At 40.3% G+C, this 26,296-nt stretch overlaps 2 protein-coding genes across 2 annotated transcripts in view; one reads left to right on the forward strand and one right to left on the reverse strand.

The window, feature by feature from the left end:
- ddx43 (DEAD (Asp-Glu-Ala-Asp) box polypeptide 43) overlaps window positions 1-20,331 on the forward strand; it is a 28,488-nt gene extending 8,157 nt beyond the window's left edge. The window contains exons 7-16 of the mRNA XM_076285635.1: window positions 1,068-1,186; window positions 1,605-1,715; window positions 6,280-6,421; window positions 11,489-11,589; window positions 13,054-13,141; window positions 13,392-13,519; window positions 14,358-14,467; window positions 17,125-17,263; window positions 18,841-18,928; window positions 19,858-20,331. Coding sequence (XP_076141750.1) covers window positions 1,068-1,186; window positions 1,605-1,715; window positions 6,280-6,421; window positions 11,489-11,589; window positions 13,054-13,141; window positions 13,392-13,519; window positions 14,358-14,467; window positions 17,125-17,263; window positions 18,841-18,928; window positions 19,858-20,004 — 1,173 coding nt within the window. The 3' untranslated portion in view covers window positions 20,005-20,331. The remainder of the gene's footprint in view (window positions 1-1,067; window positions 1,187-1,604; window positions 1,716-6,279; window positions 6,422-11,488; window positions 11,590-13,053; window positions 13,142-13,391; window positions 13,520-14,357; window positions 14,468-17,124; window positions 17,264-18,840; window positions 18,929-19,857) is intronic.
- A 118-nt stretch (window positions 20,332-20,449) lies between these two features.
- cgasa (cyclic GMP-AMP synthase a) lies at window positions 20,450-25,118 on the reverse strand. The gene is made up of 5 exons (XM_076285636.1): window positions 24,562-25,118; window positions 23,322-23,544; window positions 22,778-23,044; window positions 22,130-22,229; window positions 20,450-20,822 (listed from the first exon to the last, which is right to left on the reverse strand). The coding sequence occupies exons 1-5, from the start codon at window positions 25,066-25,068 to the stop codon at window positions 20,486-20,488; spliced, it is 1,434 nt and encodes a 477-aa protein (XP_076141751.1). The 5' UTR covers window positions 25,069-25,118; the 3' UTR covers window positions 20,450-20,485.
- Between the last annotated feature and the right edge of the window lie 1,178 nt (window positions 25,119-26,296).

A 26,296-nucleotide genomic window follows, 5' to 3' on the forward strand; every position in this document is an offset into this window, starting at 1 on the left:
GGAGTCATTTTTTGTCATTCATTTACATCAGTTAACACTAACTTACTCAACTTAGCAAATGAAAAGTTCTAGTTACAGTCCAAAATTACTTTAAGGCGTAGAATGCACATTGATAAGTGTAATATTCCATGAACACTAACCATTGGGAGTGTGCTGAAACAATTAAATCATCATTCTGTGTTTTAACTATGTTCACATCTATGTCTAATGTCTGTTCTGTTTACTAGTTCGCGATAGGAAAGGTTTAAAAAAAAAAAGGGTTTTCAAACCCCCCCCCCCCCCCCAAAAAAAAAAAAAAACAGAAATGGAAATAAGGCAAAAAAAGTAAACTACGTAAGACAGTGTTTTTCAACCTTTTTTGTGCCACGGCACACTTTTGACACTTAAAAAGTCCCACGGCACACTTACATCCTGTGTGAAGAAAAAATAAACATACCATAGCCTAAAATTTCAAATAATACACAGATATGGCCTTATTATGGCTTCTATGCAAGACCTGCTCAATGAAACAAGCGCCCTCTGTTTCATTTGTAGGTGACTATATCTAATTTAATTGTTGTTATGAACTGGATATGTGATGATTCTGTGAATACTGGATATGGGGCCCCCGTTGTACAATGCCTGCATACCACAAATAGTGCAATCATACAATCAATGAGAGCATGTGGTTATAAATTCTTTGATGCAACAGTTTCTTTTCTGGACCAGTGAGTGACATTTGGGTAATTTTCTGCGGCACACCTGATTATCTCTCACGGCACACTAGTGTGCCCCGGCACAGTGGTTGAAAAACACTGACGTAAGAAATGCATAAATAGTAATATAATGTAAAAATAGATAATCGAATCGTGACTTTAAAATCAAAAAATGAAATGAAATCGTGACCCCTCTAGTATTACGGTGTGGTACACAAGTGGATCATATTGTTTTTATCAAAAATCTTTGTAAAGGGACCATGCAGCAATTTTCTTGCCCATCATGTCACATTTTGTATTTCTTATATTTCTCCTTGACATGTGTATTCTTTCCCTTATTGTTTTACATACTGTATTCTTTCTTCACTGTAGTCCCAGGCGTGGCCCATAGTCTTGAAAGGTTTGGACTTGATCGGAATAGCCCAGACAGGCACGGGGAAGACTCTGGCCTACCTCCTGCCAGGATTCATCCACATGGATCAACAGCCGCTGTAGGTATAGGTGATGAATATACTTTTTCAGTAGGGTAGATGTACTCTAACTGGAAATGCTATGATGGAAGGGAAAAACCTCAGCGCCAACCCACACTCTGCTGAGATCATACAGTAACAGTACAGTACAGTTTGGTTTGATGTGAATTTCAACTCACTGACGAAAACACTAAGACTGAAATATGTTAATTCTTGGGTAGTTAAATCTATCAGTGCAGCTTTACTCAACATGATGCCTTACTTTGTGTGTGTGGGTGTGAGGGTGGCTGGTAGATTTTAGACACAAAGTAAAAATTTAATATTGAGTGGCTAGTGAAATTGACCATAAATATGCCAGTGGCTGGTAGATGTGTATATTTTCAAATTTTTATTTCCACCCCGTGTTTGTGTGTGTGCCTGCATGGGTCTGTATTTCTAGGTCAAGGGACAAACGTGATGGGCCTGGCATGTTGGTGCTGACACCAACTCGAGAGCTGGCCCTTCAGATTGAGACTGAATGTAACAAGTACAGCTACAAAGGCTTCAAGAGGTATCCTGCTCTGTTGCTGTCCAACTGTTTGTACTGTAATTGCTGTTTTGGTTGCATAAAACTACTGAATAGGATTTCCCTTTCAGATAGAATGATCTGTTGATTATTACGCTGGAATGATGGTATAGTTCCATGTCAAGTCAGCCTAGAAAATTGGCACGTTTAATTTTCCGTTGGTCTTATTACACTTTCTAACTTGAGAGGACAAAGTTTTAAATAGGAAAATTACCGGAAATCTTAAGTCACTTTTAAACGTGATGCTAGCAGGCGAGATGCTAATGGTCTAATCCGATTCAATGATCTATGCTAGGCTGGAGCTAAAAGTGGTAACAACAAAGTGACCAGGCAAAAATTATTAGTTCCCTGACATTTTATCCTCAATTGTAGTGCAGTGCGATATCAGCATGGGGGAAATAAAGTACTGATTGATTGATATTCTATTGACTTGAATTTCCCCTTGGGGATCAATAAAGTATCTATCCATCTAGAAATAATTTAGCCTAGTTCTTTTTCATAAGGGGTTACAGCTGACACACAGTCATCAATGACTGACAGTGTTTGTGATCTAAAAATACATATGTGCACGTGTGTTTTTGGGCTTTTTATGCCTGTAATCGGACAGGGCAGTAGAGAGAGTGACAGGAAGTCAGTGGGAGAGAGATGGGAAATTATCTGGACTGAGCTCGAACCCGGGTCCGAGTTGGCACATGGACTGTATTTCTTTTGACACAAATAGATATCTGACGGAATAGTTAGCTTAGCCTATTAGATGCAGAAAGTCGGAGAGTTTAAAATTAAAACTTCTCCGCCATGGTCCTCGCTTGTGCCTCTGCGTGTGTGACGGATCTGCCCAGTCTGCCAGTCTGTTTTCATGCGTGACAACGCCCCCCTGCACAGTCGGAGATGACCATCAACATGAAGTGAGGTTGCTGTTTATGAGCGTTGGTTAGAAAACCGCTAGCCTATTTCGGACTGCTGAACAGAAATCATGTGGGGTCATACAGATGCATTGCTAGCTAGGTCGCCATTAAAGCTAACATATTATTGGATAGCCTACTTAGCTCCAATCATTGGAAGGCAAGGAGGAAAGGTTAGGTTGAAGAGGGAGACGAAACTTGGTATGTGAATGCAAAACCGCACCAGTCATGTATGGCCGTATCTACCATAGAGGTCACCTTTCTTTCTTCAAATTTCGTTTTATTTATTAACTAAAAATAGCTGACAAGACAATTATCCTTGCATTAATGCATCGTCACGCAACACGTAGTTGTAGATACCTCTGACATGTCAAAACGAAAGTAGAGTTGACTGCTATCGCGGAGCTATGTTCTAACTAATGAACGCAACACAGTGTCTCACGCAGCTCAAATAAACTTCAATACCCACAAATCCATTGTCCAAAATAAATAATCGTCAGACCTGAACAAAGGCTGACTTCAAGGCCTACTCAAAATGTTATTCTGAAATTCAGTGGAGTTGCAGTTACTAGATAGTAGATAATAGTAGATATTTATATGGATATTATCTAAACATGATATTGATTATTGGTCAGCTATTTACACAGGAGACAGGGGAAGGGAAATCAGGCAGAAAGGTGGAAATGAGGAGAAAGAGTTAGGAGAAGAGAGGGAAATAATAGGCAAAGGGCCCTCACAAGTGAGTGAGAGTCAAGATATGGAGCAGAGATCAGTATAAATATCCTCAAAACCAATTGGAGAAAAGGCTCTTGAAATATACAGGTGCATCTAAAAAAGTAAAATATTGTGGAAAAGTTTGTTGGTTTAAGTTATAAACAAAACATGTTATAAACTGAACAAATGTTTCTAAGTCATAATGCAAAATGATCATGATAGCCTTTACATTACAGCCCTCTATGGTTAAGTCTTTTATAGGCATATATAGGCTACTTTGCTCTTTTATAAATGTACCATATGCCTAATAGGCTGTATTTCTAAGTGTGATTTATGCTATAATGTATAAATTATATTTATCTAAATGTATCTATTATTTTTCACATTTTTCTTCCTTGCCCCCGGACCCCCATAGTATTTTGCAACATTTCTATCAACACCCCTGATCTCGGTATTTGAATCCTGGCTACGGCCTTGGTCATGTCTCAAACTTCAGCTCAGTTTTGTGGTTTAATGCTTAAAGTGCTGGAAAAGCTTGAAAATTGACCTTGAAAGTGCTTGAAAAGTGCTTGAATTTGATCTTGGAATAGATGTACAAACCCTGGAGAGAGGTATTAATGGATTTTGCAAGAAGTGGTCATCGAAAACATTTCCTGTTAGTACAGAAGTATGTGCATTTTGTTGAAAAAATATCAAAAAGTGTCCAGAGTAGTTTATTTTTAGCGAGCATTTCACGGTTTGATTATTTACTCTTTCAGAATCTCCGTTGCATATCTGGCTTGTCCCATATGTTCTATTAATTACTCATTTGGAGTCTCCCTAAATATTTACGGTAGATTAGTTCTAGAGGAGCAGTCATTTTGAAAGCAGAGGTGGTCGTTGTCGGTAGAAAGTGAGTGGTAGAAACCGTTGCAAGAAGCTGCTCTACACATTTTCATAGTGTAGGCATTCTGTGAATTTTTCTTGAAGTAACTTGAGTAATTGTATTTCTCTCAATACGGAAAAAGGATGAGGCTTGCTGTAGGCTTGATTTTTTTTTCAATCAAAGCTGGGGTGCTTGATTGACAGCTTGTTTGCCCAATTCCTAGAATGGTGCTTCATGCTATGGGTCGGTGCCGGTGGAGCTGACACTTAACTCATTTTAAGTGATGTGGCCGCACAGCAGCAAATAATAGTAGGCTAATGTTAAGTTGATTTGTTGACTTGCACCTCTCAAGTTTGTGTTGCTAACCTACCTAGGCTATGGAATTTATTTAATTTAGGCCTACTGTTTAATGACATTTCCGACGTAAGCTACGCAGCCTATTGCCAAACTTTTACATCTGGACAGAGTTCCTTCTAGGTAACTATCCCGTTAGCTCACGCGTCATGTCTGTCATTCGTGTAATGCTCACCAAAATCATAGAAAGGAACATTGCAAGACACTTCTCTCTTCTATGATCCTAGAAAGATTTTCTTTGACGCAAGTTTTTGTAACATTTATTTTATCTAATGACTTGCATCCATATATCCTTGGACTATGTGCGACTATTTTCCTCCAGCCTAAAACCTGTGGTGGGGATGCAGGATGTAAACTGATCCTGGTTCTAGCGATGTCTGAGACTTTGTGAGACTGAAGGTTGGCGGGTCGGATACACCGAACTTGCAAGCGGGATATTCTTCCTACAGGCAGTAGGGGCGAGCGAGAGAGTCTTCATTCTCCCTGTAACGAGTCATTTAACCATATACCGACTTATGAAGATGGTTAATTAACACGAAAACGTTGCCTGGTGTCCCTTTAAAGTGCTTATTACTTTCACGTTCTTCTTTAAGTGACAGGCACTCAATTAGACCTACACACCACCACTGTAATGACATTAAAGGCAAGTGCAATAATTTAAAAATCAATATGAAGTATTCAAATTACTGAATATTTGTAGCTATTCGTAATTATGCAGATCATAAAATACTATCAATTATTAACAACATATAAAAAGTTTCTAAATTCTAAAATCTGAAATAGAAACATATGACCTAAGCCATCATTTTCCATATGTGTGTGTGGAGGGTCGAGTAGAGTCTAGGATCGCCACTGATGAATGATCATAAAATATTCAATATTACGGATAGCGTCAAGGTGATTGGGGGCCCCCAAATCAAATCAATACTGTCATTCCCAGTCCATGTTCTGACAACACCTCAGACACGGAATGTATATGGAGAGCGATAAAAAGGAGACCTTGAAATTGTGCCGTTAAAGGTGGCGCGATGAAAAATGTAGGTGCGCCTACATTTTATGCTGGTGCACCTAAATAACAAAAAAGTTAGGCGCACTAGTGCAACCAATGCAACAAGTTAGTCTAGAGCCCGCCAAAGCAACAGAGGCTGCTTATGTAAGGGATAACGGCCGCCGAGGTGTCCTGTTATACGGAATTAATGGACGAGGGCGAGGGGCAAAGAAAGAGACAAAGAGATGCCTCCGCCCGAGTCCACACACCTCTATAGCCGTTCATAAGCATTGATATGGAACGCCGATTAAACTTTTTTTACCAGATCTACTTCATAGGTGTCCCGTTATTCAGAATTAAAAGCCACCCCGCCAGCCAATCAGAAAAGAGTAAATAACATAATGTATGTGTCTTGCATGCACTGCCTATGCAGCTTTCCATGTAGTTGCTCAACATATTAAGATGACCTTTTTGATCAGGGTTGCTTGTGAGATTAAGAGTTACACATGTTTACATTATTCTATTCAATATAGAACTGTATCGACGTTCAGCACATTTTTAACTTCAAGATACATGAATAGAGATGCGAATTGTTTTTTTTGATGGATCAGTTATCCGCAGTCTCACTTAAGTAGTAATCCACCTGTTGTTGTAAAGACTCTGGCTTCTTATCGGCAACAGTTGTACCCTGTGCCTTTATATGTCTGTGTTGAATCCACTCCTCAGTATCTGTATCTATGGCGGTGGAGACCGCAGGGCCCAGATCAAGATGGTGACCAGCGGTGTGGACATAGTCATCGCCACCCCAGGCCGGCTCAATGATCTGCAGATGAACAACCTGATCAACCTGCGCACCATCACCTATCTTGTGAGTGCTAGAGACAGTGGGGTGATGAGTCTTTTATACTACATAAAAAGGATGGGGGGGGAAATGTCTGTTATGGTGGTCGTTAGACACTCGTTGCCATGCGAGAGATTTGCTGTATTGTAGTAGGAATACTTAGTGATATAACATTATCTAAGTTTACACCATAGAAATAATTTTGCTTGAGGAAAAAACTCACTAAATAGAAATCAACCAAGATCCATTTGCACATTTGGCTTTGAAATGTTGCATACTTTTTTTCACAGATACTTATTCAACAACTAGTGCTATCTAAATGTAATTGTACATGCAGACACTAGAGAAAGCTGCCAGTTTGAGATTGAATCACCTCAGCACATAAAACTGTCACTTAGGGATGGGCGATATGGCCTAAAATCCATATTGCGATATATATTGCAGCCTCTTGCGATAACAATATATATTGTGATATAAAAATTATAATAGAACCATTTCAGAACTTGTTGCACAGACCCTAAGGAAAGCCAAACTGCTACCTCTTTTTTTAAAAAAGAAAGAAAGAAACGTAGTATGTATGAGAACATTTATTGTGCAAAACTGTTATTATACAACATAATGTTGCCGCTAAATAAAATTCAAGTACACTAGCTGCAGAGGCTTTTAAAAAGAAAAAGCTTGACAATGCTGGTATTCAGTGACATGTTTGGTTTTGAGGTGGTAGAACATATTACCCCATGGAACAGTTGCCCTACACACTCTACAGCAGGGGTGGGCAAACTTTTTGGCTCAAGGGCCACATTGGGTTTTGAAAATTGGCCGGCGGGCCGAATGTTTAATGTTTCATATCATTTAAAACCAATAATGACAAAGTAATATCATTTTTAAATTTGATGCCGTTTATAAATGGTGCACTGTCACTTTAAGCATTGCGTCCCCGCCTTTAGTTCTCATAATGATCTTTGCTAAGTTTCTTATAAAAAAGGAAATAATAATCAACAATGACAAGCGCTGACCAGTAGGCCACGGCTGCCCACTTTTATATCGTTTATATCGCATATCGTTTATATCGCATATCGTTTATATCGCCCATTACTACTGTCACTCTGCATTCAGATCTGCAAATGCTTTTTACATTCATTTGGCTTTTGGGGCACAGTGACCACAGACCTTCCCACATTCCCACCTTTCCAACTTGCAGCAGGGAAAACCTTGCATCAGCACCAGAGTTTATGTGGGGTCCACAAATGTAAATAAGTGAATTTTAGACCCTAACTAATTGAGTGCCAAAAACTTAATATTACGTTTTTTTAATATTAATTACGTTTTACGTTTATTACGTAATATCTTTTTTTTAAATTACGAAACTAGACACTCTAACACACCTTATGTGATTTTGGGAACTCTGTGATGAATGGAAATGAAATATATGACGATCAAAACGCACAATCTGTACATTTTATCTGGACATTTTATCATAACTCGGTTGCCGCTTTGGGTCGAATCAGTGACTCATGCACGTCAGGTCAAAACCAGGCCATTTTCGTGGGTCTATCACTAGGTGGCAGTCTCACCAGGTCTCGCTGATCACTTCCCGGAAAGTTTACAGGGAACACTTGATAGCAATAAATGTATGGTTAAAATGGATAATAATTTAACTTCAAGACTACTTTTAGTTAGCCATGTAACCCTTCATGGTTTTAAACAAAGACACCATCCCCTCCCCCAATGGAATGCTAATGTGCTGGTTAGTTACACAGGACAAAGGATATTACCTTGATATAATGTATCCATGTGTCATGAAATGTAAATGTATTCATGTTTGGTATCATTCTGATAGTCTCAGTACAAGGATTGTAATGATTTGATTGTGAGAATGTTTGGAACATTCTATAAGTGATATTTCTGATATATATGATATCTCTCCTCATGCTATTCTGATAAGAATTGATAGGTGTGAAGTGGGTGTGAGTAGGTGTGTCTGATGCCAAGTGGAGAGCCAACCAAGTGGGCTTGTTCTTGGCGCCATTTTGTTCTTTGTTTAAAGCATTTAAAAGTAACTAAACTGAAATGTTTTGTCAGATTTAGATTTCTAGACTTGGACTAAGGATGTAGCGGAAGAGAGGATAAGTTGGCTACAGGCCAACCTAGGCCTTTCAGGCCTGGGCTAGGCCTACATAGACCATAGACCTTTTTGTACTCTCTCTCAGCTTGTAACAGAATAAACCTGATTCCTGAGTTTTCCTGAAGTTCGCCAGTCTAAGATTAATATTAAGTAATTATTCACCACAATTACTTTCACACTTCATATTTCATGAAAGACGATATATCTCCATTTCTAGAAAAAAACAGCGATTTTGATGAAAACTAGTCACTGTTTAGCTTGGGATTTCTCAGGAACAGAGGCGTGTAGAAATACACGATTTGCACCCACTGAGAGCTTAAAGTCTCACCTTTTAAACGAGCCATTGTATGTCTTCATAGCTATAACACAGAATATGCTGTGGCTGTACAAAAATCATCAACAATGGTCTAGATTGCTGGCACTCTAGGACAAAGCTTCCGAAAACAGCTTGGCATTCAATGAGTTAAAAGGTCTTGGTTGAAGAGAAGATAATCACTTGTGAATAGTTGATGAGAGCAAATCTTGCAGAAAATAATGGCCATGGATTCCTGAAGCTATATCATCAGAATCCAACTAGTGGGAAAATGCAACTTTAAAGACTGCATCATCTTCATAAATGAAGCGTGTCTAATCATGTCTAATAGTTGTCACTGAGATTGGTTAAAACTGGTTTCTTTCGTAGCAAAAGATCAACACTGGGGAGAGTTGTCATAGCAGTGGGATAAGGGTTGGGCAGTGGAGTGGGCCCTAGGGCTGGGAAGGTAACTGCATTACCGCAATACTGCAGTCACGTGACGCCTACCGCGGGTCTGAGCTCCTCACAGCAGTTATGCACGAGCGTTATGCAGTCAGCTTAAGACGTCTGGCCTGCACATGTGTGTCCGTAGTATGTAATATCTTGATGTGTAATGTGATGAACCATCTTATGACATTTCTCAGAGAACCACAGTTACATTAAGTAGGCTAACCTTTTGTTTTCAAAGCAAAACTTCAAAACTTATCATCAAAAGATGAAGCAAACCCGACCTTTCGCATTTGTGTTGAGGAGCTCAATGTTCCAACATTCCATTTGTTTACTATGCGAGAGTAGGGGAGAACTGGCACAGTCGTAACACTTTTCTATTCTCTCCATTCAAACTCGATTTAGCCTACATAAAGCTGTTAAACGTGAAAGCTGTGAAATTTGGCCAGAAAGGAGTCATACATGTTTACTCCATGAAAGAATTAAAAAATATGTTCTAGTTTGTTAAGAATTTAACTTAGTAGCGACATGTAGGTCTAGGCTAGCCTAGGACCATAGACTGTAAAAAATAGCCTAGGGCCACCTTTGTTACAACCTGATGCAGCCATTAAAACGTGCGGTAGCCTACCGTTGTAACATTAGCTTTGGCGTCATGAATGTAACTGTTCTGAAATCGTGATAGCCTTGTTGATAAACTGCTTTCTTTTATGTCTGGAGCATTTGGTCCAGTGATCTTTGAAGTTGCTGCGGCTGTTTAAAGTTTAATTGGCTGTGATGGCTGATGGCAAAATTCATAATCCATAACTCCCAAACCACGAAACCGCGGTAATTTCTTGCTTACCGACCACGGAAAGAAAACATCCATACCGTCCCAGCCCTAGTCAGCCCGTAATGAAGCTTCAGTTCACTTCCAGCGTCATGCAATCTCTGCTGCAGCCTGCCAGCAATTATTCCAGAACACAGAGATTTGCCGGCTACCGGTTTGGGGCAGGATTAGGGTTTAATTATGTTGTCCTGCCATTCATTAACCTTCACAGACAGCACTTCCACACTCCCGCCCGTTCAAGAGTCCTTGACACACCCAATCATCATGTTTCGAAAGGTTCTAATTATAAGGATAATGTCAGAAAATGGTGGAAAAATTGTGGATTTCATCAGTGTTTCCCAAAGCACAAGATGATGTGTTTGAATGCCTTGTTGTCCACACACCAAATATATTTGGATCACTTTGGAACACTTTACTAAATATATTTGGATCAGTATTTAAAACAGATCACATTCAACTTCAAGAAGCTGTAGTCAGAGAATTGAGGTATTTTCCTTTAAGGTTGTATCAGCGATTTCAGGCCCAAACATAAATGATCACATTCATCTAATCTTTCCTAACGATCCGCTAGCTGCCTGCCCCATAAGCAGGCCGTCAAAAAAACGCGTCTCTGTAGGCAGCCCAGGCTCCGAGATCTGTACACAAAAACAATTGCTACCAACAAGTGTTGCCAACCACTCAAAAGCAAAATAACTGATGAGATGCGCGTTTAGGATTGAATGGGAGGGAGTAGCCAGCTTTTGTTTGAACATCAATAGAAGTGACGTTACCCTGCCATCGCTGATACAACCTTTAAAACTGTCACAAACCGATTACCAAAATCATTGGAGATTAATTTAATAGGTTAATACAGTGTTTTTCAACCACTGTGCCGGGGCACACCAGTGTGCCGTGAGAGATCATCAGGTGTGCTGCAGAAAATTACCCAAATGTCACTCACTGGTCCAGAAAAGCAACTGTTGCATCAAAGAATTTATAACCACATGCTCTCATTGATTGTATGATTGCACTATTTGTGGTATGCAGGCATTATACAACGGGGGCCCCATATCCAGTATTCACAGAATCATCGCATATCCAGTTCAAAACAACAATTAAATTAGATATAGTCACCTACAAATGAAACAGAGGGCGCTTGTTATATTGAGCAGGTATTGCATAGAAGCCATAATAAGGCCATATCTGTGCATTATTAGAAATTTTAGGCTATGGTATGTTTATTTTTTTTTCACACAGGATGTTAGTGTGCCGTGGGACATTTTAGGTGTCAAAAGTGTGCCGTGGCACAAAAAAGGTCGAAAAACACTGGGTTAATAGTAGATTAATAAATGAATTGCAGCCCTTTTGTGTCTTTTAGCTGTTTGTGTTTGTGATGGTGGTTTACTAGTGATCTGTGTGCAGGTTTTGGATGAGGCCGATCGAATGTTGGACATGGGATTTGAGCCTCAGATCATGAAGCTAATTCTGGACATTCGACCTGACCGGCAGACGGTCATGACCAGGTGTGTAGCATGAGGCCCTCTTGTTTGCGTAAACACTTCATTCAACAACGAACACTTATATCTTAACAGACATTTTGGTGCTTTATTTTGACAAACTTCTCTGCCCTTAGTTTAGTTAGTTATCACCAAGTGACCGACCAAGAGTTTTGTCACATCTTATGACTTCAACCGACCTCAACATGTAAATGGCAAAAGGTTGTTTGGGAGCTATATTTGGTTCTGACTACCTCAATGAGCTATGCTAAGCTAAGCTATGGGTGCGTCAGACTGAGTTACTGCATGCACAGAGACAGAGATGTATCATGTTATCTAACTCGGGGAGAAGGTGAATAAGCTAATTTCCCAAAATGTTGACGTGTTTCTTTAACTTTCACAGTTTCAGCTGTGTAACACATTTTATTATCATCATTTTAGGACAATTTAGTTTCTTACACCCTCACACAAAAAAACTCCCAGTCCTGGTTTAAAAAAATAAATGGGTTGGATAACTTTTTGCGTTCCCACACACACCCTTGTAATGACAACCTCGCTGGAGTGAACATACAAGGTCAGGTGAAATATCTTTGCTATGAACCATTACTGCCTGTACTGCAAGGGTTAATCTTTGCTTTCTATCTCTAATCTTTGCTGGCGATCTCTTAACCAGTGGCAGTTGCTAGTGTACATATGAATTGTCCAGGCAGCAGAGCTGCACAAGCATCCTTTCAACCCTTTCCCTTATGTTGTGATTCAAACAATTCAATTTCACTTTAAGTTCACTTATAGAGCGCCAAAACATTACACATGTCTCATGGCGCTTTAAAGAGTGTTAAAACATTCAGAGAGCCCATGAGTAACAGGGGCAAGGGAAAAACTCCCTCGAATTGCCTTCCTAAACTCCCATATAGGAAGAAACCTCGAGCAGATCCATAACTCAAGGGCCTGACCCATCTGCCTAGGGTCAGTTACAGGGCAGTAAGGTCTGTATACATGATAAATGAAAGGTTAGTTAGATGTAGAGAATAGAACATGGTGTTTAAAGCCACCTGAGGTATATGTTAGAAAGAGGTAGGATGGTTACATATCCAGTATGATAATGCATGAATCCTATGTGTGCCCTAAGCTCTGATTTTAAAGATACATACAAGAGTATATGTTTAACACTACAACGGCGTGAGGGGAAAAAAGTGTGTATCGCACTAGGTCACAGGTAGAGTGATTGCTGATTCAATTTTAGCGGGTCGACTTAAACACATCAAACACTATCATTAAATTACCACTAGAACCTGGCTTTTACCTTGAGTGTGAATGGTACTATACAATGTACTACCACTGTGTGGCTACCAATGCAGATTCAGTAGGCATAATGCAGTTTAAGTTAACTCTTCAGTATACACATTAAAAACTTATCTTATCCTTAGATTGTTGATGGTTATGATTGTTAATGGACATGAATTAGAAAGTATTTGTTTCTCTCTTCATCAGTGCCACCTGGCCACCTGGTGTGAGGCGTCTGGCCAAGTCCTACCTGAAGGACCCCATGATGGTGTATGTGGGCACGCTAGATCTGGCAGTAAGTTACACATGTGCTCTGTCTCCATCTTGGTTAAACTGACGAGTCTACTTGCAAACATGCATCTTATTTTTCTCTTTTGTTCTATCGTTCTTTCTTTCATTTTTGATTCCCTCCTGATTTTATGTCCCTGCTTCCTTCAAACTTTCTTTCTCACTCGATTCAACCATTTATCTCACTCACACACTCTCTCTCTCCCTCTCCCTCCATTTCCTTTCTTTTTATTTCTTTCTTTCTGTCTACTCTATAGGCAGTGAACACAGTCCAGCAGATAGTCCTCTTTGTTCAGGAAGAGGAGAAGAAGGCATACGTGTTTGACTTCATCCGCAACATGGAGCCAGAGGACAAGGCTCTGATCTTTGTGGGAAGAAAGGCCAAGTGAGTCCAGCTTGCACGAGCATGTCACCCTCTCGCTCCTTTCAGTTTCAGAACCTGCACTTAAAAAAAAAACACACCCTCTTGACGAAAACGAAAGAGGAACTGAAATCCTTCAATTCCAATTGTAAAAGCGATATCCTGATCTGAAATGGCACACCACAAAATCCTGTCTTAAAGCCAGGGGCATTTTTTTTTTATTGTCCCCCTCCATGCATCTTTAAAATGGCAATCTCTGCTTCCCCTCCCCCATCATGAAACTTACAGCAGACACTTATGAGACTTCCTATCCTTTTGTAATATTCCGGGAAATGTCATCCTTTCAGGAACTCGAAAGTTATCATTGCTGCCAAAACCAGAATGTTGGCATTGATCTCTCTCTCTCACGTCATTCATCACTGGGGTTAACAGCAGCTAGCGGAATGAAGTTACTCAACAGTTCACGTTCTTCTGTGTTTGTCCTGCTGAAAATGATTAGCTTGTTTCATTATTTCCTCAGAACTGCAATGATTGATGCCTAAATGATGGTCTACCACAAACCATCAAATACATTGTTTGGTTTCCTCAGAACAAATAATGGAAAATTAATAATAACTTGACATTCAACATATTTATTCCTGGCTGGCAGCCAGTGCCAGTTTTTCTGCTGGTCATTACACGTCATCTCTTGTGCAAACAGTTTATCACTTCATGCAAATAATGTAGTTGGTTTACCTTTCTCATTTTCTGTCATTCATCCATTCTATGCTGGTAACCTAGCCCAGTTTCTTGTGTAAGTCATAACTCTTGAGAGAGTGTTTGTTTTTCTTTTTCATTTTTCCATCCTGCTCCTCCCCACCAGTGTGGATGACCTCTCCAGTGACCTTTCTCTAAGAGGCACCGCTGTGCAGTCCCTCCACGGGGATCGTGAGCAGTGTGACCGCGAGGAGGCCCTGCAGGACTTCCGAGATGGTATGGCATGAGGAAAATGAATAGTAATTGGCCTATGGAAGGGAAAATGCAGTCTGGGTAGATAGATTTTTTTATGTTATGTTGTGGCATAACATGTTTGACTTAAATGTAGGGGTGTAACGGTACACAGAAGTCACGGTTCGGTTCATACCTCGGTTCGGACATCACGGTTCGGCTCGCGAGCCACATGTGGCTCTTTTGGGAACTGCATCTGGCTCTCGGACAAACCTGCCATTTGTTTACTCAATAAGTCATGAATAATTTTGGTACTGTATTAAATTAAAAATGGACCTACTGAAATCAAAATGTTAAAATAGTGTTCGAAATATAATATATGTTCACGTAGTTTAATCCATCCCATGTCTGTTCTCTACCGCTGAAGTTCACGGTTACGTCGACGTACTGTACAGATATGAAAAACGCGTTTTTTTATTGGACAATGCTGTGCCGAGATAACATTCCACCCGCTGATGCTTTACTTAAAAAATCAGCTAGCTAACGGTTGTATCCAAAACAAAGAAAATGGCGAAGAGAAAAAAAGATGAACGAGAACACTTTAATTGTTATTGTTGATGTGTGCGCTTGCTGTAGGCTAGATAAGGAAAATGTCAAAAAGGAAACGTCAGTGACCACAGCTTGCGAGCGCGAACACAAGCGGGCTGAAGTGGGAAAGTTTCCATCCGAAGACTGATTCTGAAAACGCGAAATGAACTGCCCGTTATATATCGCACACTGCAACGAGTTAGTATTGCTGTGTTAACCCTGTTCGGTTCCACTTGCATATGAGAAATCTTTCTCACATATGAAAAACGTGCGCTCACGTTTAAGGGCAATTCCGCGCAAAACTGTCACATCCATAACGCCAACACAATGCCATGTTGGCGTTATGGATATATGACAGTTTTGCGTGGAGTTGCCCTTAAATGATGACAGCCTCAATTCTTGCATGAAACTTCACCTCACTGAATATGAGCCAGCCAGACTCCAAGGCCATCACCAAATCTAATCTCTGGTACAGTAGGCCTAATGTTCAATTTCGCCAATGACATGTCATGTCATGAAAATTGAGTGTTGTGTTGTTAACTATGAGGTTACTTTGCATACATACAAAGAACACTGGGAAAATAGGGGGTGGTGTTTAGCCTACATGGGAAGCCTAAGGCCTATACTTCTGTCATTCCACTTGACATTTCAAGTTACTTGCACATTACTTTTAAAACTACTGTAGTAGAACATGTATTTGAAAATCCTCTGTTGAATGAAAGTAAATGTACGTTAAATATCTAAACTTTTTCTTGTAACCGTCTTTATGTGGCTCTTCTGAGATTAAAAAAAAAAAAATTTGGTAAAAGTGGCTCTCCAGGCAAAAAAGGTTCCCGACCCCTGACCTAGTGTCATACAGTCTCTTCCCTGAGCTATCTGCAACAGCCTGAAGTGTGTAAGATGTAGGCTAAACAGTACAATAAGTACCCAGACTCTATCTGTAACTTGTAAACAAAATAAGACAATCAGCTATAAAACTGAAAATAGGCCTACAGCATCTCTTATTTCTGAAAGACGCCCGTACCGTTTCGGTTCAATACGAATACATGAACCGTTGCACCCCTACTTAAATGTGACCCATTTGTATACTGAGATAAACATTAGATGTTATGTTTAATAGTTATGAAAGACCAATTTAAAGAATATGCTATTTTACTGGGTTGCCCTCATATTCCTTGAAAACATTTTAATGTGATGTTATGATGTCAGTTTCATGCTGTGAATAGATGGTGCGTGTCACTACAGAAATGGGTCAAGTTTACCAAAAAATGAAAAATGGTTTTATTGGATATTCAAAATCTACAGTTACTAATCTTTAAGATAAGGAGTCATTTGTTGAATTCTTTGGCCAACTGAGGAGTTTGATTTTTACCATGATATCGTAAGTCTTTGGGCATTATTTGGTTAACATAACGCAGATGCGTAGGTGCTAATTTGTGTACTGTCTGTACGCTTTCTGTTTATAGTTTGTATAGCTGCATCACTATGTACCCCCTTCAAGCACTATGCACTATAAAAAATTGTCATTTCACGTCGAGGTGACTCCGACCGTAAGGACTTTGATTGGTCAACTCGGCCTGTGTGTTGGTAGCCAGTGTGTTTCAGCAACCTACTATTCGTAGTAGCAACATGCTAGTTCGCTGAGAAACATTGCAAATAATCTTAAGACATATTTTTGGTTACAATGACGGGGTTATCTGATTGTACTGTGTCTATTAGTCAGTAAAGTTTTAAAATCCGCACTTTGCCAGCAGGCAGTACTTTGTGGACAGTCTCTTGCTAACTTAACATAAACTGGCTGGCAGACACCACAAAAATATCCTCAAGTGTATTTTCTGCTTACAATCACTAGGTTATTGGAATATACTGTGTCTATTTCTCTAACTTTTACAAAATCTAAGCATGAAAAGGCCAAACAAATAACAATATTTTAACGTTGTTTTGGTGGTGAGCTATGCAGACACAGGACACGCAGAACTGAAAAAGATGAAGAGGCAACGGCGAAGCCACTGCATTGAGTTGACGCAGAAGCATAAATTAGTCTTAAGTTTGCTTTCCTTCTATGTAACGTCTATGTGAGGTAGTAATGTAATGTTATGTGCTGCCTGTTGCAGGTAATGTGCGTATACTGGTGGCCACGGACCTGGCCTCCAGGGGATTGGATGTCAGTGATATCACACACGTCTTCAACTTTGACTTTCCACGGAACATTGAAGAGTATGTTCACCGCGTGGGACGCACAGGTCGAGCAGGGTGAGGAGTGTGTGTATGCGAGTGTGTTGACAATCTTTGTTTGTGGTCTTTTGTTTGTGTGAGTTGGTATCTGCAGATGCGAGTGAGTTCCTTTAAAAGAGACAGTGTCAAAATAACAAAACAAACTAAACTAGTTTCATGAGTCAGGCCCGCCCTCTTTGTTGCTGGTATGGTTATGAGTGTAAAACTTCATGTAAGGTATGGATATGAATAGTGCTGGGTGGTATGACCTAGAATGACCTCATAGCAGCTATGCATCTCGTGCATTTCTTTCGGTGGTAAGGTAATGAAAAGTTTGCTCACCGTTTGCACAGCCTGAAAGAGCACACCTCAGAACACAACTCTATTTTCATCCCGAGGGAAATTTTAGGCATCCAGTAGCTTATATAACCATAACACTACAAACACATATATGATACACACATGTCTCACATACATAATAATCACTCACAGAAATGTAAAAATTTAAAGAGCATGTAATGTAATGTAATGTATGTAATGTGAAGTGATTACAAAGGCCAACTACACTGTAGGATGGTGTGTGCCTGCCTCTATGCTTGCTGATGCCCTAATTGAAGATTTGTTTTTTTTCTGAAAATATTTTCCTCTTCCATAATTCTTTTTACATCGAGATTGAGCAAACATTCAATGTCGGACATGTGTTGTGTTACCTCAACAACTATAAACTTACCCTGTGAAAAGTTTGTTTTTGATCTCAACTTTGCAAGCAGCAGAGTAAGCTAGGCTACTTTTATTCTATAAAGTTGTACAGAAAGTAAGCAAAAGCAGTTGTGGTTGCAGCAATGCTAATTTATTGAGAATAATTGAAAAATATTTATTTAGACTACTCCTATTTTAGATACATTTAGTTGCCTTGGATTTCCCTGTAAGATGTTCATTAAGGGTCTGTGTTGTGCCCACTCTTATGCAAACCTGCTGCATGACAGTTCAGCAGTTGTTACTAGAACTGTGGGGAAGGGCTGTTGGGGGAGAGAATAAGGAGCTGTGATCGCACAGTAATACGTTTTCAATCAGTGATATCATGCCTGTTTTTAAACTCATGCAAGCCCGACCGCAAAATCTGTATCTCTCTCTCTCTCTCTTTCTCTCTCCCCTCGTGCAACGAATCTCGTTTAACTTGTTCCACAAAACCAGTCAATCACAATTAATCATTAAAAAAGTAATTTAAATATGCCAGTGTGCTTCGTGCATTGTCTGATTTCTTTTTTTCTGTCCAAGACAATAAAAGTGCAAGTGCAAAGTCCATGTCTTGACAAAGTGCAAACGTGGCATGACTTAACACTGATTTCATACCACTCAAAATGTCTTTGTTATGAATCTGAAGTGCATCGAAAAGATATTTGATACACTTTCATTTCATCTGAAGACTAAACAGTTCTACTCTTTGCCACTTTATGAAGGCGGAAAAAACAATCTCTCACTTTTCACAACAGACCACAGATAGAAAACATGTTTTAAGTTCTGATCAAAAGTTTTGACCAACTCAATTGTGTAGAGAATGATGAATGATGAAAGTGAATTTGTTATCCTGAACTGTGTGTTTCACCCCTCTGTAGACGCTCAGGTGTGTCTGTAACGCTGGTAACGAGAGATGACTGGAGTAAGGCAGCGGAGCTGATCAACATTCTGGAAAGAGCGGGTCAGGTATGGTACTTTTGGCCTTTAAACAGAGTTGCTAGGCACTGCTAGAAAATAAAGTCTTGCATAAAGGCTTTCTTGTCACAAATGTTTCTCTTTTGGAGGTATAATGCCACCTCCATGACGTAAATGCTAGGGGCGAGGCCTTTAAAACGAGCATATGGGTGTGATATTTAAATTATGCTTGTTTCCAGCCACCACATTTATCAACATTATTCTTACGCTGGAATTGGAGTGATACGAAAGTTTCATGAATCACACATGAACCCCGTCTTAAGATGATTTCTGCGCTCAGACCTACGCTCGGTTGATAAATGAGGGTCATTGAAACTCTTTGCTGTTGTGCTTACTGAATAAATGATACCCACACTTCTACAGTGTTCAGGGTTCCCACGGGTCATGGAATTTCTGGATTTTCATGGAATTTTGGAAAGTCTATTCCAGACATGGAAAGTCAGGGAATTTTACAATTTTTGGGGTAAAGTCATGGAATATCAGTTTTTTTTTTTTTTTTTAGCAGTTTACCATGTCAAAATACATTAATACAAATATCTCCACACAGAATTGGTGTATATCCGGTTATTAGCTGTACTGCTTGCTTGAGTAGAGCCACTTTGTTTATTCAATGCCCATTTATTCATCTCCCTCTCAAAAAAAAGTAAAAGATTCTTGAACGCTACACGGCTGCCCTGGAATTATTGATCGGTATATTGTACCATTCATTATATAGTAAGTCATGGAAATTCAGGTGGCTTTTTGACAGGGAAGAAGTCATGGAATTTTGCATCTGACTTCGAGTGGGAACCCTGAGTGTTGCCAGTAAAAGGCGCAAAGAAGTGTTGATCTTGGATGGGATTACCCTTTCACTTTCTCATGTTAGCACTGATCATATTTGAGGGTTCATGGATCTGTGTGTGTGTGTGTGTGTGTTTTAGGAGGTTCCAGAGGAGTTGGTCTTGATGGCAGAACGGTTTGAGAAAAAGCAGAGAGAGAGGGCCATGATGCCTACACGAGGTGGGAGCAGAGGAGGAGGAGGAGGGCGTGGAGGAGGGAGAAGGGACAGAGATTTAACCTGGATCTGATCTACAGGTGTCATTCACAGCATCATGTGTTTGAGCGGTTTTTGCCTATATCCATTCATTCCTATGATGCAAACCACAGTGTATTAGGTTGCCCGGTTATCGGGTTAATTGGTATCGTTCTAGGTTGCTGAACTGTGGACACTTTTAGAGTGGTTACCCTTGAACCTCTAATACGCTAATGTCCCCACAAAGTCAAGTGTCTATGTTTTTCTAGACATCCAATGTTCCAGGTGTTTTGTTTCCTTGTAATGGCAACGTATTATTTAACTTAGTTATACTTTTTTGGAAATCCGTTTAAATCATTTTTTGTTGCCTTGTTCAAATAAAATCAACCACAGTCGAATCGTTGAAGAAAAAATTGTCTTATCAATTGTGAATTTTATTGAATAATTTTGGTTACTTAAGTTAAGTAAGTATAAACAATAAATATATGTAAACATCACAGTACAAATCCAAAAATTTTATTGGCTAGTCCTTTACATCATTTTGAAAAAATTGGGAACCCATTGTTGCGCTCCTTTTCGATGTAGTCGGCAAGTTTCCTGCAGCTTTCAGCACTGACTGAGCCAAGGAGGTTATGCTTGGGGATAAAGAAGTTTGGGAGCTCTCTTTGCTTCAAGTGTGCCACAAAATCCTGCAGTAGAAGCTGGAAGCAGTCATGAAGATCGGAGAGCTTCCAGTCACTGTCCTCAGTTCGTACTGTGCAGGCGTGTAGAAGGGTGGTCTTGGTGTGGTAGGAGCAGAACTTTGACAGCTCAGTCTCATGTTTGGCCTTGAGTTCTCCCAGAAGGTGCTTCAAGAGTTTCAGACATGGCTTTCTGCATAAATCCAAAATTGTCATTTGTTAGTCTTTCAGAAAGTAGACATGAATAATTTCATATTGATTTATCCCATTTATTGAGTCCCATGCGTCTCCAAACCAAAATTAAGCAGTGGCATGGCACTCATTATTTTGAAATAGATGTCTTGCTGACCTCAGGCCTATAGGCTAAATCTAAAACGCAGAAATATTTACTATAATGTTGGTGCACGCTTGGTGCATGCAGTTGAATTGGGTAAAACCTTCAATTATTGATGTAAAACAACCAAGACAAAGGCATCAGTGAATAGGGCTATTATTAATAATAGGTCTATTATACAAGGATACAAGGAAGTTTATAGTCACATGCATATAGTTACTGGAAGTAAGAAATGCAGTGAAATTAAGTCTGGTGTCAGCCTGTTTGTGCATTTATGGGGGGGGGGGGGGGGTGCAGTAGAAGAGGGGTTTAGTAGATTAAGTGGCAAGGGCTGCATAAGAAAGGTGGGGGAGGATTGGGATTGGGAGGATGGGGCACCAAAAAGGAGCACCCAAGAGCAACAGGGGCAAGGAAAAACTCCCTCACCAAGGAAGAAACCTTGGGCAGATCCACGGCTCAAGGGGCTAACCCAACTGCCAGGGGTCTTGGTGTGTGTGTCGGGGGGATGACAAGGGAGATGGGATAGTGTGCTGTGTGTGTGGGGAGAGTGCAGTGTGCAATATGTGTGTTGGAGAAGCTTCCTCATGAGACAATGTGCTGTGTATGGGGGGGAGGGGGGGGCAGTGTACTGCAAATATGGTGAAGAGACTTACTTACTATTGCAAGCAGAGTACTGTATGTATGAGTGATGACAGTGAAGATGTGTGTGTGTGTGTGTGGGCGGGAGGGGAGTGGAGCAGTGACTGTGTGTGTGTGTGTAGTGTGTGTGTGTGTGTGGGTAGGTGGGGGCAGTATGCTGTAAGTATGTAGAGGATGTGTGTTGGAGAAGATCCTGAAGACAATGTGCTGTGTATGTAGGGAAGGGGGGGGGGGCAGTGTGCAGCAAGTATGTAGAGGAGGCTTACTGTAGCAAGCAATGTGCTGTATGTATGTGAGGTAATGACAGTGATCTAAGTGTGTGTGTTTTTTGTGTGTGTGTTGGGGATGGGGGTCGGGGGTCGGGGGGGGCAGAAGCTAGGCAATCAAGTACATGGGTAGATGGACGGAGGAGAAATCAAAAATAATCAATAAAATGTTCTATGGAGATGTGCAAAAGTTATTAATAGTTAATTAACTATTTCATGGGTTGGTTTTCATAATATTAAAAATCTGCGATATTCTGCCACCTGCAGCATTTTGGCCCCTTTTCCTCGCAGCAGGTCTTCTCTTTGCCGTGGTTCTTCATGATGAACTTCTCCACGTGAGAAAAGGATATCCTCCAGACATCTGTAAAATGAAAAAGTGTTGCTTTTTAAAGCATTTGAAATTTCATCCCAACCACTTCTCTTTTCTGCTGATCAACGTCATCATTGAAGAGGTGTGAAATGAAAGTGAATAGGTTGGAGTGCGGTAGGCCCATTTTTATTTTCAGCCATGAGGGCAGATGTTGACACGAGCTGATCTGACATTCGTTGAACTGTAGGTGATTTTTTTTTTTTTTTTTTTTTCACATTTTGGATAGTTAAGACGGTACATTATGAATGTTCAGTTATAAAGAACAAAACTTACTTGGATAATGAAATAATTGTGTTAAATAACTGATGTCACAACTAATATTCTTGAAAATTCTTAATGTATTTACTTATTCTTAACCTTTGAATGTAGGCTATAGCTAAGATACAGACACATAGGCCTATGTGTCATAACATGGTTGTCTGGGATGCATCAGAATTGCGTCGTTTTACATAGTCTAAATATTCCATATAACAAACATTAGAATTGTGGCCATACTAAATATGGCCGCTGGGTTTAAATGCGTAAATAAGTGTGGCTACCTTTTGCAAGAACTCCATCTTCTTCTTTATTTGCAGACCCTTCGTGTTTGGGAACCAGATAGTAAGGCTTGAACTTAAGATCTTGTTTCACCTTCTTGCTCAGCCATTTTTCGATTTTCATACCATCTTCCGCACACAGCGGCCATCTGCCTCCGACCTCGATACCGAGGACGATATCAATTGAAATCTCTTTTTTGTCCACATTCAGTGTCAGTGTCACAGCTGGAGATTTAGGCTTCTTGGGCTCCATCTTTAAGTTGCCTTCAACTGCGAAAACACACGAATGCCATTGAATTGCATGTACAACATAGACCCTCTGACGAAATGGGCTACGATGTCGATAGTTTAGAATTAGAAGGTTATTTTGTTGTAGGCCTAGTATCATAAGGTTTACGAGCTGTAGCCAGCTTTTTGGTTTCTGTAGGCCCACTGTAGGCCTTACTGTTCTGATCCATGCAACCCACCCTTCGAATTACAGTGCATGCAAAGCATTGTTTTTGGCCACGTTTTTTGCAGGTTTTTAAACTCTACTGACATCACTTACTTTGTATATTCTTAATAGCTGTTTTTACTTCACGTCGAAACTCGGTCATCATGAGGCTGGCGCACAGAACATCATCTTCGGAGAGGAAGTCGTCCAGGACATGTTTCTGTGGATGACGTTTAAACGTCACGCTGTAATAGGCTCCATCTGAGCCAAAAGGCTTTACATCTACTCTTTTTACACAGGTTGTGAACATCACATCGAATTCGTCGGGATTACTAATCTGGAATTCAAAAACAAAATGATTAGAAGCAGTTAGAAACTTTAAAATGAAGTGAGACGGTGCTTCAGCATCATCCCCGCTTTCGAAAACAAGAGTGCACGTGCGTAAAGCAGGTGTGATCAAAAGCACTAACGGCCATTTCACATTGGATGCATGGCAACTGCGTGTCAGCTGCGTTACCTGTCCGTTTTCATTTCGGCACCCATGTTAACAGGTTAGAGCATGCACACTGTCTGTGTATTTCAATTGTTGATGGGACATTTAATGTAACACTGTACTAATACCATACAGTCAATGCAAACAACATGTACAAAATTAATATATTCTGTTTCACAATCAAATCATAACATTTGAGAAATAAAAGTTGAAAAAAAAGCATGAGGTCTGTTGCCAGTGAGGTAATTTACAGGTGTTACGGGTGGTCTTGGGTGATGGCCATTTCTCAGAAAAACCAACAAGTTTATTCATGGATAACATGGCGCTATATCCATGTCGGTAAGTGTGTTCATTTGACAGAAGATATTAGGCTACTGATAAGATATATAACTGATGCGCTTATAAGCAAGCGCTCCACGACTATACTCGTGTCTGGTTTATTGCTCCTGAAGCATTCCCAGACTTTTATTGACTTTAATCTTTCAAAATTAACTTATTTTTTCTTACCATTAAATAACTTCTAAAAACCATGCCGAGAAATATAATGGACTTGCATTAGGCTAACTCTTCTCTTGTTAGTGCCAGTGATGGGTGCATATTCCCTCTCAAAGAAGTAGGCTATATGCCTAAACCTATGTCGCCATGACTCCATCCCCGTGTCCAAAATCCATGCTTTGGTGGATTTTTTTTATTATTATTATTGATCGCCAAGGGATTTGTTGCGCTCGATCTCGGGCCTCCTTGTACACAAAAAACTTTATGTTGGAACTCTATAGTAGTCTATGGTCTCCATTTTATTGAAGGCAGCAAAAACAACAACTAGATGAGAACCTAATGAGATGGGCGGTCTCAAACAATTACCTTGAGATTTTCGAAGTAGCTACCGGTTGGTAAAAGCGTAATTTCCTTAAAATTCCTAGACTTCTCCAGATGAGTTCTGATCTTCGCAACGACGTCATTTTTTATTTTCGCGGCTTTGCTCTTTGCATCTCTTCTGATCTTCAGTTGGTCCACCGTCTTCTGAAGACCTCTGCTTAGATCATCATCTCTACTGCAGCCTCTTCTGATATGTGGAGGAGGTGACTTGCCGCGTGGACTCTCAGCAGCGCCAGGGGGTCGCTTTGGCTCCAGACTCTTGCGGTGTGCCCCTTTTCCACTGACTGCAGGTGGATTTGGTACCATCACACTTCTTACAGGGCTCTTTCCGCGTGCTCCTCTGTCACACTTTGCACTTTGTGCCTTTGCCCCAGGTGTCCGTGTCGAAGACTTTGCTTGAGTTGGAGTACGTTGAGAGTCGGTGCGTTTAGGGTCCTTCTGCTCGGTTTGGTTTTTTTTTTGGCATTTGGGAGATATCTTCCTGCCCGACATAGTGCTGTTCTCTTCATGCGAAACAGGTAGTGAAAAAGTATGCCTGGCGTTTTTTCGTATAAGCAAAGCAGAGGGCGGGGCCGCACTCTCAAACTTGATCGGGCAGATTATTTCCATTCGCCGAATGGCATCAGGGGTGTAGTAAAAAAAGAGGTGGGTACATTTCTGTAATCAGGCGGGCGGCGGGCCATGGTATAGGCTACCGGTGTGTATCCTGACCACATCGCATGGTCCCAAGCGCTGTGTGCCCTTATAGCCTAAGCCTATCACTCATTTCATTGTTTCAAGTTTTCAGCAAAAATATTTGGTGGCATTCTGTTTTACACAGTTGTGATTTTTAACAGTGAACCTTTACGTGATATAGCCTACCCATCTTTTGTTGTTTGTGAAATAAATATTACACAATATTATTCCACTGCTTGGTTGAATTCCCCATTGTCCTACGTAATTTAGAACGACCATTAACCGTAGGCCTATGTTATTTGCACACCTATGAAGTAGATCAATTTTGTTGGCCGTAGGCTATCACACTTGTATATTAATTCGCCGAGCTCGTTGTGAAGTTTAAATGAACTGTCACGTTGCATCTGAGCTGTAAAATGCAGACGTTCAGAACATGGCAACATTGTAGCATAGGCTATGACGGAGGTGGCTTTTAGCTAGATGAATGACAGCAGGCTAAGGAAAATAGCGATGTTTCAAAACTAAAGTTCATCAGAATCTTGCGATATCAGAAATGAATGCACTACGAGGTTTAAACTTCGTTTCCCAACAAAGTAACGAAATTACATTAACGCTATATCCCAAACATAGGCCTATTGAACTTAGTTTTGGTGGATGATGGACAGATGTCAGTGCCCTAGCCTAATTTACCCTCGGAAATAATTCGACATTGTCTTTATACAATATATTTAACTGGTCTAGACATGGTGTGGTCTATTGGGTTTTGTCGTAATTTCAACATCCAGCTTTAAAGAACAACTATTGATAACATTATAGGATCAGCGCCATAGGATTCCCACGGTAGCCAGCGTCTGTGACGACACCTGAGCTTATTAAAATGGCGCCCATAGAGTCATAGAACGTACTTCAACATATCCAACGTATTTTCCAGGCAGAAATCCATCTTGCGCGTAGCGCTCTAGAATCTTTGATTTAAATCACTAAAGACAGAAAAATATCAGGATGTAAGCATGTCAGAATGGCCTAATGAAATAAATAAAATAAT

Source organism: Alosa pseudoharengus, unplaced genomic scaffold (genome assembly GCF_046254945.1).
Source record: "Alosa pseudoharengus isolate Yale_2024_CS ecotype anadromous, Long Island Sound unplaced genomic scaffold, YU_APseudo_1.1 YU_APseudo_1.1_scf_15, whole genome shotgun sequence".
In the NCBI taxonomy this organism is placed as follows: domain Eukaryota; kingdom Metazoa; phylum Chordata; class Actinopteri; order Clupeiformes; family Clupeidae; genus Alosa; species Alosa pseudoharengus.

Coding starts and splice junctions, on each gene's coding strand:
- cgasa (XM_076285636.1), bottom strand. CDS start 25,068: ATGTCGGGCAGGAAGATATCTCCCAAATGCCAAAAAAAAAACCAAACC. Junction 23,545..24,561: donor GCTACTTCGAAAATCTCAAG/GTAATTGTTTGA, acceptor TTTGAATTCCAG/ATTAGTAATCCCGACGAATT. Junction 20,823..22,129: donor AAGGGGCCAAAATGCTGCAG/GTGGCAGAATAT, acceptor GGATTTATGCAG/AAAGCCATGTCTGAAACTCT.